This window comes from Dipodomys ordii, unplaced genomic scaffold (genome assembly GCF_000151885.1).
Source record: "Dipodomys ordii isolate 6190 unplaced genomic scaffold, Dord_2.0 Scaffold86, whole genome shotgun sequence".
NCBI classification, from domain to species: Eukaryota; Metazoa; Chordata; class Mammalia; order Rodentia; family Heteromyidae; genus Dipodomys; species Dipodomys ordii.
The window spans coordinates 4,450,880-4,465,534 of record NW_012267302.1 but is presented as its reverse complement, the minus strand read 5'-3'; the positions used below and the strand labels follow the sequence as shown (position 1 = coordinate 4,465,534).

The following is a 14,655-nucleotide window of genomic DNA, read 5'->3' as shown; positions in this document are numbered from 1 at the left end:
TCAGAACAGTGTTTCCTTGGTGGGACTACGAGATATCTGGTTATCAAAATAATGCTGACACACAAATTCAGAACTATTCATGTAAAAAGGAGACCTCAGTGATGAAGAGGAAGGCTTCTCTATTATGGATGGGAAAACTTGAATCCAAACCTATTTGCTGCTTCAGGCAAATTCCTTCAAACTTGGGTCTGTTTCATCTCCTATACCAAGAGGGAACTATGTGGAAGCATAGTTAAAATAGGCAAGATTTGCAAACTGAGGAAACGAGTAACTGAATTTGAAAGAAATTAGTAAGGGAAGCTTAGCATGCCCACCATCTGGGGATGTAGGAGTACTTTAATCTAAGTACATATTTATATGTAGATTTCTTTCATAGAGCTAACAAGGTATATATGCAAGGGATTCCTTGCTTGTACAGAGCCCTTTTAGAGCCTTGGGAAAGGCCCTTCTCAGTCACATGATTACGTATTTTTATAAAATGTACAAACATAAATTATTTAAACTCTCACTGATCAAGATCATTGTCTTTCTACATTTCCCTCCTTGAGCTGAATGACAAGGGGAATGGCTTCAGGAATCCTAGTGATCTGGCTAAGATGAACATATATATATGTAACATTTGTGATTCAGTGAGATATATTAGTGTGACTTGCAGTCATTGTTACTATTGTTATAATCCCACCACCAACAAAGCTAATCTTAACTCTCGGGGACCAACATAAAACTGATGATATATGATTAATGAACTCTAACTCAAAGAACATTTAAATTAAATATACATACCCACCCCCTAACTTGGAAATGTTCTGAAATCTTCTATAGTTCATATGTGGGAAAAAAAAAGTAAGAGTTTCTCCAAAATCTAATCAATCCTATAAGTTTTACCAATAATATATTTTTGGTGAAGTTCCCAATAATAGGTGTTTGTGTAAGTTGGATTTCTATCATTAAAATGAAATACTGAGACAATTAACTTAGAAGAAAGGCATATTTTGGCTCACAGCTCTGGAAATTCCCATCCAGACTGGACTGAACCACTGTTTTCAGTCTCAAGTAGGTGGAGCATACCATCTGGCAATGATGGACAGTACATAATACAATCAAGATCTCACCCAACAGACCAGGAAGCAAAGAGAGAGAGAAAAAGGAAAGATCACGATCCAATAAACTCCTTCAGAGGCACAGTCCCAGAGACCTGCACACCTCCTATCTCCTCCATGCCCTTAACACAGGCACCTCTGTGGGACACTTATCCAAAGCACAGCTGTGAGGAAACAGAAGGAAACATTGCTAAGCCACCAAAAATAAAATATCAAAATTTCAAAATAAAATTTCAATCAATCTAAAGACTGATTAGGAAATAACGAGGATTATTCTCTCTACAGTAAACATCACAGAATTTCATCATACTGACACTAAGAGAACTTGCAAAGAGAAAAAAAAGTAGGGAAAAAGTCCTGATACAAGTCCATGTAGTATAAAAGAACTGTGTCTATTCTAGGAATTTTAATATTTGAGGTACTTATCAATTCAAATTTATAAACAATTTCCCTTTATATGTTTTTATTCAAAGTAACATTCCTTTCACACCTCATTAACAGTCATCATTCTGTCTCTAAGATCCAGAAAAGTGAATCAGCCTTGGAAAAGAAGGTCATATATCCTCTAAATGCCCTTCCTGATAGGCATTTCTTGAGCAAAGGGGTTTGCAGGCTCTGGAAATCTTCAGCTACTCATGAAAAGAACTCCAATGATTTCTAGGAGTCCAACTTATTTAAGATATTTTGACATTCCAATGTTTTGTGCTTTTTAACAATCATCCAAAATGATGTCAGAATGAGCTAATTCATTCCCCCCCCCAAATCCAAACTAGATAGGAAGCACCCAGTGCCTTCTCCTTGTATGCTCTTGACCAGCCCTGCATTGACCACCACTGGAGTATGAATTAGAAGGAGTTCTAATTGGCTTCTCAGTCTCCTGGGTCAATAAGGGCAATGCAGTCCTGTCTTGCCTGATTTCGGGCTGAGACAGAACTTGCCACATTCCTTTTTGTCAGGCTGCATGGAAAATTAAGCAGAAGCAATTAGTGGAGGAAACTTGGTATCTCTGGCTAACCAAGACCATGGTAGTAGAGAAAGACTCAGGGATGTTCCTATGGGTGTCTTTTCTTTCTTTATGAAAAATTGGAAGTTACCTGGCATAGTTTCAACTACCTCCAGCTGGATTCTCAGCACACACCTGGCTTCCCTCATCAAGTCTTCTCTGGAGGACTTGGCGTTTAGATTTTTTTTCTCAGTGTTGTCTACAGAAAGTTGCCATCACGAAGCCCAGCTGTCAAGGCTGAGCTTGCCAAGGGAGAATTTCTGTGAGAGTCTAAGATCAAAGCAACATCTTGTTCCTAAGTTTGGAGCAGAAAGGAAGAAGTGAGCCTGTCTGCGTACATGTCCAGGTGCAAAGTTTTGAAGCAGTTAGTTTCTCAGGTGACAATGGTATGTCTAACTTCTCTGGGCTCAGCTTTAAATCAGAGGGAAGTTTTCTTCAGCACAGATGATGCAGGCATGGCTAACCAGAGATAATCATAAGTTTAGCTTCTTGAATGTATATTTAATACGATCTCATAACATTATCACATTTGAGTCTTGTATACATCAGAAATATTATCACATCCAAACAACAATTAGGAATACTTGGGTAAATAGTCACAAGCAAGTAATGTCAGAGTTTAAAAGTCCAATCTAGGTTCTAAAGAAATTTCATTTCTAGAAGGAAAGTAACTAAATTGCCTAACCCAATGGAGTGAATTAAATGCTGAAAAATGAAAAGCTATACATGTTTTTGGATGGAAATCATATGTGATGTTGTTATCCAGCTGTCTTCTCACCTCAGATGGCTGAGTTTTCCAGTTAGGCTTATTTTTTAAAAGCACCAAGAGTTTACCTGGGTGTACTAAGAAATTTTAGTAAAGTGTGTCAGGAAGTTATAAAGTCTTTTAGTGCTAACAAAAATACTTCCGTTGGAATCTCTCAATAATACTCTGCAGGATGTATTATATTACCCATTTTATAAAGAAACTAGGTTCCTTTACAGTGTTCAGAGATTTCTACAAGATAACAGTAAATTTCTGTTGGAACAGAGATCCACTCAGTCACTAAAGTGGTCTTGCCTTAGCCTAGCTGTGTAACATGTAACACTACCATTTCTTTTCACTGACACCACAATTCAGACTCACTTCCTATTACATGTGCTGAAGCAAACAGGATTACATTAAAAACTATGATTCCAAATAAAGCCAGGTTATACCAAAGAAGGAAGTTGGCAAAGTGTCAAAGGTGACATATCTACATTTTTGCACAGGTAACATATCTACGTTTTCCCAGAATTTACAATTGATGCCTTACTTGTGATTGAGTATTCAGACATGACATGGCTGAGACTATCACCAAAGATCTTACCTCCCCTGTCAGGAGAGTCATGGATTGTGTGTGCACGCTTGTGATTGGGGACAGTGAATGAGAACATGGGCCAGCAGGTTCAAGTTTATCACTACTGACTACCAAGTCAATCCAGATGAACCAAAGGTCAAAGAGTAACCGTTAAAAATCAAGAGATGAGGAGGTGATGGTGGGCAGCCAGGCTTCCATGTATTACAGGGTAGGACATCAAAGATGAGAAGTGAATACAAGGGGGAACAAAGGGGGAGCAGGACTGAGATGGGAAATGAAGCAGAAGTTATATAGGTGTGAATGAAGGCAATGGCTAGATAGAGAACTGACAAGCAATTTGCTTGATCCTCCTAAAACTGGACTCAGGATCTCATGAGCAGACTCCCTGGGGTCCCAGCTGGGAGCAGGACTTGGTCATGGCATAAACAGCTTCCACATCAAACTTCTTATATGGTCATTTGCCTCTCCTTTGAGTTTCAGACTCTAGGGCTAAAAATGAACGTCCTTGGGTTCTGATGGAACTGCACCATTGGCAATCTATATGACTTCTAAGAGCATAGTCTTCTAGGTGTTCCATAAGAATGAAAGGTATTCAACAGTGGTGCCCAATCTTTACAATGATTCGAAGGCAATATTAAACTGCCAAAAATAAAGAAGTTGAGGAACTATGGCCCTGGCTGTGTGGTCTTAGATCAGGTAGAGTCACCTAATTCTCTAGGATAGCAGTAATAAAAATACGCTAATCCCTACGTGGCACTTACCATGTTACTGTAACTTGATATTGGTGAGAAACTTAACACATCCTTCACAACAACCTATGAGTCAGGTACTCCTACTGTCCCCATTTTTTCCATGAAACCAAGACATACAGATTCCTAATAACTTACTCATGGTAGACATGGTAGACTCAAAGTCTTGCCTTACATCCTATTTTCTTAAGCACTATGTGGAATTTCCTCTTTCTAAAGGGTAAAAAAATTAATCATCCAAGTTGTAAAAGTCTATTAAGATATAGCATTATTATAGACATTTAATTATAAATAAAACTAATTGTGCAAAAAGAATTACACTCAGGGTACCTGATTTACAGAATGCTAACCTCTCTGTACAACAACTTAATAATAACAAAATTATATTTAAGAATGAAAAATGTTTAATAAAATTTAAAAATATATTTATTAAAAATAATTATTTGATTTATTAAGTTCATTAAAAATTATTAAATTTATTTTTAAAAAGTTCAAAAATTAATCTAGGTTTACACAGGAGATATATCAGATAGGATAAATGTCATCTCTTCTACAGATGCCAAACTTAAAACATTAAACAAAGCCAGAAACCAGTGGCTCACACCTGTAATCCTAACTACTCAGGGGGCTGAGATCTGAGGATAACAATTTGAGGCCAGCCTGAGCAGGAAAGTCTGTCAGACTCTTAATTCTATTAAACTATTCAGAAAAAGCTGGAAGTGGTGTTGTGGCTTAAGTGGAAGAGCACTAGCCTTGAGCAAAAGAAAAAAAGGGATAGTGCTCAGGCTCTGAGTTCAAACCATAAAACCAGAAAGGAAACATACACACACACACACACACACACACACACACACACACACACACACACACACACAAGAATTTGATTTTTAAAAATCCCAGGGCTGGGAAGGTGGCTCAGTTGTAGAGTGCTTGCCTCACAGGCATGAGGTCCTGGCTTCGATTCCTCAGCACCACATAAGCAGGAAAAAAGCCGGCACTGTGGCTCAATTGGTAGAGCACTAGCCTTGAGCTGAAGAGCTAAGGGACAGCGCTCAGGCCCAGAGTTCAGGCCCCAAGACTGGCAAAAAAAAAAAAAAAAAAACCAATTTTGGATAAGATTCCCAACGTGTTCAAAGATCTTATTTACAAGAAAGAACTAATACTTTTTTTAATTTTTTATTTTTTTGGGGTCTGGTCGTGGGGCCTGAACTCTGGGCCTGGGCGTTGTCCCTCAGCTCTTCAGCTCAAGGCTAGCGCTCTACCACTTGAGCCACAGTGCCACTTCTGGATTTTTTCTTTTTGCTTATGTGGTGCTGAGGAATCAAACCCAGGGCCTCATGCATGCAAGGCAAGTGCTCTACCACTGAGCCAACTTCCCAGCCCCAAAAAGAACTAATACTTTTTAAGAGGCCAATAATGAGTTGATTCTAGAGCTCCTTTCATCACAAAAATGAAGTCAAATTTTCAGAAGAAAGGATGCTAAGATCTGTATAGACAGTGCTAAAGGAATGAGCTCTTGTTCTTTATATCCACAATGTGTGTGGTTCCCCTCCCATGTTTATTCTACATTTGGCTTGCTTTCACAATACAAGTAGGACTTACAACGTACTTGTACATGGGTGATTGAGCTCCTAGAATACCATGTTCATGTGATGTGGTTTATAAAGCATTCTAGAGACCTGTAATCCAACCAATAACCAGCATCAACCTCTGGACATAAGAGCAAAACCATCTCAGACCATCCAGCTCTAGCTAGATGTATGAGTGACCTAAAGTAAGACTAGCAAAAAAACCATCCAACTAGCCCCAGACAATGAACTGAGCCATAGAATTGTAAACACATAAAATATTTGTTGTTTTAAGCCACTAAATTCCAAGACAGATTATTGTGTGGCAAAAATTAACTGATAGAGCCTGTGTCTAAGGCATTTCACGGGGAGCAACAGCAATGTGGAAGCTACCAATTGTTTGAGAGCCTGAACCATTTTCATAATAGGCAGGAGATTGTGTGGGTTGAAAAGGTAGAATCAGGAGTGTTAGGATGGCATGAATTTACCTACCTTTCGGTCTGTGACTTCTAAGTGAAGTGGAAGGGAAAGCTGATCTTTATTACCATTAAGAGAAGGAAAAAAGGAAAGAAGCCACATTGCACCCTTGGCTCTAGACAGCGTTATAATAAGTCAGGTTTACAGCTACATGGTGCCTTCAGCTTCTGCCCTTCCCAGGCTATTCTTATTACTTTCACAATATTACCACTGAAGCTCCAGGAAGTTCGAGGCACAGAGTAGCAAAAGGACTCAACCAAGGACAAATATAATCCTCAGCTTTTGGAGCCAAGAAACCCATTAAAGTCTGCTATCACCAACCTTAAAAATGAAACCATCATCCAGCCCAACTTATTTCTTTACGGGTGAGGAACAGAGGGTCTCAGAAAATGACTTGTCCATGGCCATACAGCCAAATCTGACTAAGCTGACTCATGAACTCGTTTGCTATTGGCAACCTTAAAAATGAAACCGTCATCCAGTCCAACTTATTTCTTTACAGGTGAGGAACAGAGGGTCTCAGAAAATGACTTGTCCATGCCCATACAGCTAAATCTGACTAAGCTGACTCATGAACTCAAGTTTATAGATTCTAATAACTACAGTGACAAGTGATACAAGTCATGAGCACTAGGGCTCAAGGGAAAACTATATTACCTAAATTCTACTTTAATAACCATCCTATCTTTGATTAAGAATATTGTCAAATTAATCACTAAAGACAGCCAACAAAACCACAAAACTCATTAGCTACAATAAGTTTTCAAATAACTAGGATAGCTGGTTGACCAAAGGACAGAAGAGGAAAAGCCACTAAAATTTCATTAACACAGACTATGTATTTACTTACATGTCTTCTACTTATATTTCTGTGAAAGTATCCATTAATAATAGCCACCAGGAGCAAATCTGTTAAGGTCTGAATACTTGTATGTACCCCAAATTCACATGTTGAAACCCTAATCATTGGGGAAGTTATTAGATCATAAACGTAAAGCCCATATGATGGGATCCCTGCAATTATATAGAGACAGGAGAAAACTGGCCTCCTCATGTTCACTTCCACTCTCCACCATGTAAGGATTCAACACAAGTCATCATCAAGAATCCACACTGGCCTCCTGTTTCCATATCCCTAGCTTCTCCAATTCCAAAGAAACCTTTGTTGTTACCCAGACAGTGGTATTCTGTCATGAAGCAAGTGCTGACCTAGACAGTATTTCACAGAATAAAGAAAATACTAGCTTACGGATTGAACTATAAACAGTGGCTAATAACTGCTTCTGGAAAAAAAAAAACCAAATGCTGACATATGCAAATATGCTAAACTTAATGTGTATGTCTGCTTATATTTTACAACCAAAAGGAAATATTCTGGTCCCTTTTCTAACTTATTGTGTCAATGTGAACAAGTGATTTAACTACTCTAGGTCTCAAATGTTCCATCAATAAAACAATCAGACTTCCAGTCTGAACTTTGGATACAACCACAGCTGGGATTGAAACTGAGGCCTAGCATCTGGGCAGCTGTCTGACCCGGGGAGGCCTATGCCTCACCTCTTTCAGCATCTAGATAAATTTTTTAAAATGACACCCTTCTCACAGGGCTTAGTAAGAATAAAAATTGCTATAAAGTACCCTAAGAATTACCTAGGGCCTATGAATATTTTAATCATGAAATGCTACTAATAATGATTAATTTCTTCATTCTTGATTATTTATGGAATGGGTCCTCTGTGCCAGGCAATTTTATCTATGTTTAAGACATAGAGAACTCCTTGCTTCCCAGGGCGGGCATTTTAGTGTATGGTAATCCAGACTCCCAACAAAGGAGAATTCCAAAGCAGTTCATTTCCTGAACCCCAACTCCATCTGGATTAGGTGCTCACCTTCTTAGGGGAAGCCACACCCTACAATGTTTTTCTATGCCTCTCATCACAGCCCAAGATGGTAGTCACAGGAAGACAGAGCCAGGTCTGGTATTCAAATGCGTCTTTCCGTCTCAGTTCTTTCCTCCCTCCTCACCCTCTCCAGATCGTCCCTCAGCCTGCAACAGCACCTTCCAGCACCTTCCAAAAACTTCCAGAGGAGGCCAAAGTTTGCTTAGCGGCATTACCTCCTATTTCCCACCAGAGGCCGCCCTCCCACACAAGCCCAAGCAAACAGAAGCGGCTTTGCCTCCTCCACGGCAGTGACATTATTTTCTTTCTCTATTTTTATCTATTAAAAAGATTTCTTCGCAGCCATAACTTAGATCTCTACACTAAAATGGAGCAACAGGAAGATATAATGGTGCATTTCATTTATGAATGACCTATAATAAATTACTCTGAAGTGTCCTGAGTGCCAGAAGACAGAACGCTTTGTCTGCCCATGGACTGTATTTCACATACTTTAATTTAGCTGACACATAAAACTCATTTGACATTTTGCAGGTATTTGTGTGGGGCGGGAATGGAAGGGGGGGCAAGAGGGGACAACTAAGTCTGGACGGGAAGTAGGGGGCCAGGCAGGAAGGGGGAGAACAGGCACAGCGGGCAGAGAAAAGGATATTTGGTTCTTGTTGAGGGTTAAGGTGTGCAGCTGGGGTAACCCTGGCAACACAAGGTCGTCCCCCAGCAGATTGTTGTCCAAGATGAGCTCCTCCAAGCTCCTGAATGCGCTCAGTCCTTCCAGTGACCTGCAATGACAAAGGCAAGAGGAAAAATGATCCTGCACTAAATCAGAGAGGCTATTATGAGCCGAAATAAATATTTTAACCTTCCCTTTCAGGACTGGGAATAGTTTGGGCTTGGTGCCTGTCAGCAAAGTGAATGACAAGAATTAGTAGTGGGAGCCAGGGGTGGGGGCGGTGGGGAGAAGGGGCCGCTGGCACTCCCTGCATCCTTCACGCATTGCCAACATGAAGGATGAGGGTCACTTAGTAAGTAGCCAGGATCCAAAACAAAGGGCTTCAGATACGGCCTGCAGGATAAATTTGTCAATGTCTTGTGCCTTCAGGCACCCAGCCTGGGCTGACCCTAACCTCCATTCCCAAGATAAATAACTCTGTCACAGTTCACCTTCATTCCCTGGACACAAATTTAAGTTGTCATCCATCATTCCTGCCTAGAAATATCATACCCCTCTTACAATAATAAATATAACTTCAAGTATCATTTCTTAGCGGTTCTTTTCCGTGCAGTCGTAGGGGAAATGGCAAGGAAGGTTTCTTTTCTCTCTTTTCACATCTTTGGATGCCCCCCCACCCCTTATTGTTACCCTCTCCAGCCCCTCCCTGCCTTTTTTTCTTTTCTAATCACTCTTTGCTTCTATCCAGTGTCCCTGTTGACTGCCCAACAAGCAAGACATCTGCAGAATTACATCACTCCAGCCCAAGAGGGCTTTTCCCCCTTTTCATTCTTTCTTTTTATTTGTTTTTGTTTTGTTTGAAGGAAAGAAGAATGATCGGGGAAACTGTCTATTTCAAAGCTCCTGGCCTGAAGTTCCTATTTTAATGTATGCAAGTGGATTTCTCACTTTATTTTTTAAAACAAACTATAGAGTCTAGTACAAAGTGTAGACGTGGAGACAGTGGGGGGGGGTAGGGGAGGCAACTAAGAAGATTAAGCATCCAGTGCAGGGGGAACAAATACTCTATCAGAAAGGAGGGAAAATGGCCTTGTTTACACACTTAACTGGAAGTTAACTCTTTATGGGATGAGCTCTTTGTGAGTGTTGGGGAGAGAGGCGATGCTGGGCAGTTGTGTACAAGTGATCGCCTGAGCACAGGCAGAGACATTAATTAAGGCAAGTGGCAGATCCAGAGGCTTTTGCAAACACATGCTCTCCCGCTCACTCACCTGCTGGACCCAGGAGATATGCTGAGCTTGCACAGGCTGACAGCTGAGCTATGACATCTACCAGAGGGAGAACTAGCATGGGTTCCCTGCCTATTCCATAAAATGTGACGAATCAGGAAGATGTCATCAGGGTTATTTATTCGTGCAGGACTAGCCTCTACATTGCAGTTCTCTGAGCTTGCATATGCAATGTATGCACGATGGGGTACGTGAACTTTAACACCCAGAGCTCCTTGGTGGGACTCTACTAAGAGGCCTCTGGAATAGGGAGTCCATACTTACCATGTGTAAGCTGCAGTGTAAGAAATTAAACCTGAGATTCCACTGGACCCACAGATCCTCCTGCTTCCTCCCTGTCAGATCTCAAAGTGGTCCCACTATGGCTCTACTACCCAGAGCACCTTGCCTCAGCAGCAATGGCCAAGCACTGTCGGGCCCAAGCTGAAAGGAAAGTACTGCACATACTTTGGGTTGCAGGCCATGCTATTTTATTTCCTACTCAGCCTTCCTCATCTTCCTACTGGTTTTGAGACAGCAAAATAAAATTCCATTAATTCCATTCAGTGTGAATTCAGGCTCACTGTCAGCTAACCTGAACTTTTTGCCTGTGTTCCTGCTAGTTTACAGGATCTTATAGAAATGGAGACGAAGACTAAGTTGTAAATATTCCTTCTCTCCTTCCCTTGTTACTCCATTTCTTTTTTCATTCATTGATCACCCTCTACCCTATAGGCTCTGACTTTGGACATGTGTTGGAAAAACAGGGTGGGCAGATGAACAAACCCACTGAGATATGCTAGGTCTTATAAAGACCCTTTCTGAATTGGGAAGGACTGTCAATGAGTGATGCTCAGGACCAGGCTCTTCACCACCAGAGGAGAGAAAGGGGGCTGCCTCCTGCCTGACAGCTTTATGGGTGGCTAATAAGTTCTTTGTGTACAAATCTCAGCTGGACTCTGGTCAAAGACAGCATCCACATACACATTGTTCCCGAGTTATGTTATGCAAATATTATACTTTTATCATGAGAATCAGCAAATGGCTGGCAACTGGCATGCAGAAGAAGAAAGCTTCATCCAATATGCTTTGGGGGAAGGCAGAAAACAAAATGACACGAATGACACAGCATGGTGAGGGACAAAGCTGCAAAAGAGGTCACTCTCCCCCCTCTTCCCCCTCCTCCCCCGGCCTGCCAGCATATTTGTCCTCTCCCTCAGTGTGCAAGCTCGGGGCAGAGCTCCCTTGCAGAGTGAAGCCTCCAGGAGAGCTCCTTTCAAATCCTCCTTCAGAGATTGTTTTTTCTTTCTCACATTATGTCATTAGCTTCTCAGTAAAGAAAGAGCCATGTTACTTGGGGGCTGTTGACTAATAAATCCCTATTTTGATGTTATCGGTGTGCTGAACATTTTGGTCATTTAATCAGCTTTGTTCAGAGCTGCGGGTCTGAGGATGAGAGACAGAGAGCGGAGTGCTGTGAGGCTACAGGGAAGGATTTGTGGGACTTGGCTGGCATGTGGAGGTTAATAAATATACACTTGGAAGACGGCTTTATTTTTCACTTTTAATTTTCTTCCTAGTGATTATTGTAGTGGTTGTTCTCCAAGAAAGGAGCATGAAAGCAAAATTACTTGGAACAATCTTTGAGTTCATACCCCTCTATAACACATAGATAGTGCAAATAGATCTGCACTGTGAAATAAAACGACCAGGGAAAAAATAAAATGGAAAGGGTTTTAAAGATGCACACAAGTCTACACTGCTTAATGGGACAGCGGTAGTAACCTTAGAGGTGATGACAAGGGAACTGTAGTTTCTAACCTACTATAATCATGTGTAGGTTGAACAAATGTACCTCAAAATAAATGAACTGATGGAGGTAGTGACAATCATTCCAAAGCTCTTCATCCGCTTCCCTGGTGGTGACTGATGTCTGAGGCATGGGCCAGGGTGCTAGACGTGGCTGGCAAAGTTTTACCCACTTCTGGGCAAAGCCAGCCGGAGATAGTACCTCCCAGTCTGGTAAAGAACCACCAAGAACAGGCAGGGAGATAGAGACGAGGCGAGGGCTGTTTGGTGGCAGGTGGTTTCTTCCGGGAATCTCATCAGCTCCTCCAGAACTCCTACCTGGCTGCCTGCCCCCCATCTACTGGCAAAAGAGCTGCCATGATCCTACCCCACAGCTACCCCCTCAGTCACCTGGATTGCTGGCTCAGCCTGAGCTCTCACAGGAGCTGCAGCAGCAAGAGAGTCCTAGTGCCTTTTCCAAAGTCACATCAAAATGACAAAACATCACAATGCATTCAGCTCCAGTGGATTCAAACGGAGATAACTTTTAAGTTTCCACTGTAATTAACCCTATCCTCGTTAAGATAATTATGATCAAGATTCCTGTCACAGTTAATACCCCAGCATCATCGCCTGTGGCTTACACTCTGCCCTCATTAGCTTATGAAAACAGCAGCTACTAAAGAGGGGGGTGACTGCCCTGCTCGGGAGAAGGCAGCTCTAGGAATCCTCAGGGAGGGGCAGAGCAGGGGGCAGGGCAGGAGGCAGAGCAGGGGGCCCCAAAGAGGGCGCTCTGAGCTCCTTACGTTTAGTCCCTGTGTGGATACAAACTCAGACTCCTTCATTCTTTCCCACAATGAGAATGGGCCACTAATGAGAATGGAGAAGGAGAAAGACTAGACCAGTCTGGAAGGGTGTTAGAGGGGCTTCTGGTTTGTGGAACCCCTCCCTGACTGGGAGTCAACATACAACCAGCCAGAGCTGTGCCATAAAAATCACCATGGGTGATTTTTCAGAAGCCCGTGGCACACAAGCTCTGTCAAGTATAGAACTTGCTTCTCTCAGCTGACAACTGATACCAGCAGTAACACCTGTGCTTGGTATGGGACGAGGAGCAAGTGGCAGGAACAGCCAGCCCACCACAGACCCTGAGTGCAGCATCTTACTCTCTTTGGAACCATATTTGGCCTCAAGGCTAGGACCAAACCTCAAGTCTGTTCTTCTCAAACCAAGCAAGGAAACAAGATTCTCAGTGAGATCTCCAGCTATTTCCTCAATGTATCAATATCCATCTACATATCCACAACCATGTTAAATGAGAATGGAAGAGACAGAGGCCACAGTCTTTGTACTTGGTACAGGGCTGAAACTGAGTTTGGCAGCTAAGATCTGACATCTTCCACAATGGCCAGTCCTCCTGGCTTACAAGGGCTGGCCATTGTCCCTCTACATGACAGTCTGCTCAGATCCCAACAAAAGGGGGTCACAATGTGACCGCTACATACCTGGAAAGTTGTCTGATGCATGGATGGCTCTGTGCCTTCTCACCAACCGAGCCCCACTCAGCCAAGAGCTATTAGACTAACAGAAAGCAAATCCCAAGGGCAGGGTGCCGGCCAGTGACCAGGATGGCAGTCCCTGGTCTCTGCTTTCAGAAGCCAGGTGCTTCCTTATCTTTATCTTGAGGTATATGTCTGAGATCAGGAAGAGTAAGAGTCAGAGACTGTCCCTGTATTCTAGGACAGAGAATACAGTCTTTAAATACTTCCTTAGCAGCTGAAAAGTAACTGTACCTTTGAAAGTAGTTTCCCTCATATTTTGCCACTACTTGGAATCCCCCCAACCCTTCATAATCCAGAAACTGAGCAGTCAGTGCCCACCAACCATATCTTAAGGCCCCTGGAGATTTTCATTGGCCAATGTCTGTTCTAATGGGTCATTCCAGAGATAAATAGTTTCAACATCCGAGAGCAAAAATAAAAATGGGTTCCTGTTTTATCTCTACCCTACTCCAATGCCTGACATATAGCAGGTCCTAGAAAGAAAACTGAGAATTAACTTCCCACAGTGGCCACACCCAAAGTCACAAGGACAAGACAGACACAGAAAAACTAGCCAATATGGAATGAAGAAAGATCAAAGAGTTGCAACAGAACTGCTCATGTCTTAGGAAATGGCCTAGTGACACCACAAACATTTTTTTTGGGGGGGGGAAAGGTTGGTTGTAGGGTTTGAACTCTTGGCCTGGGCGCTGTCCCTCAGCTCTTCAGCTCAAGGCTAGTGCTCTGCCACTTGAGCCACAGAGCCACTTCTGGTTTTCTGAGTGGTTTATTGGAGATAAGAGTCTCATGGACTTTCCTGCCCAGGCTGGCTTTGAACCATAATCTTCAGATATCAGCCTCCTGAGTTGCTAGAATTACAGGCCTGAGCCACCAGCACCTGGCCCACAAACATTTTTAAATACTCTGTTCATTAAGCCTCAAGAGGTATTCCTTCTTTGTATGTCCTTCCCCCATGGTATAACCCCTGCTTTTACTGTATTTGATGTTTTTATAATTTGTGGAGGGGAAGGGGAAAAACAAATCGTTTAAATAGGGATACAGGTGGACCCATTGCAACAATGAGACATACAAGTCGTTATGTAGAAAACGAACTTTACAACTTTGGTAGGAGGGGGGAGGAGGGTTGGGTGGGGGAGAGGGGAAAAATGGGATGGGAAGGGGAAACAAAGGAGAAGGCTACAATGCTCGATAAGAAATGTACTCATTATCTTGCCCATGTAATTGTAACC

At 42.1% G+C, this 14,655-nt stretch overlaps 1 protein-coding gene across 4 annotated transcripts in view; it reads right to left on the bottom strand.

Annotated features, from left to right (window-relative positions):
* Positions 1-14,655, bottom strand: part of LOC105992693 (chromosome unknown open reading frame, human C10orf11) — a 1,076,746-nt gene that overhangs the window by 445,738 nt on the left and 616,353 nt on the right. For all 4 annotated transcript variants that reach the window (XM_013025704.1, XM_013025699.1, XM_013025702.1 and 1 more), the window contains one exon: positions 8,791-8,917. In XM_013025704.1, the coding sequence (XP_012881158.1) occupies positions 8,791-8,917 (127 nt within the window). The remainder of the gene's footprint in view (positions 1-8,790; positions 8,918-14,655) is intronic.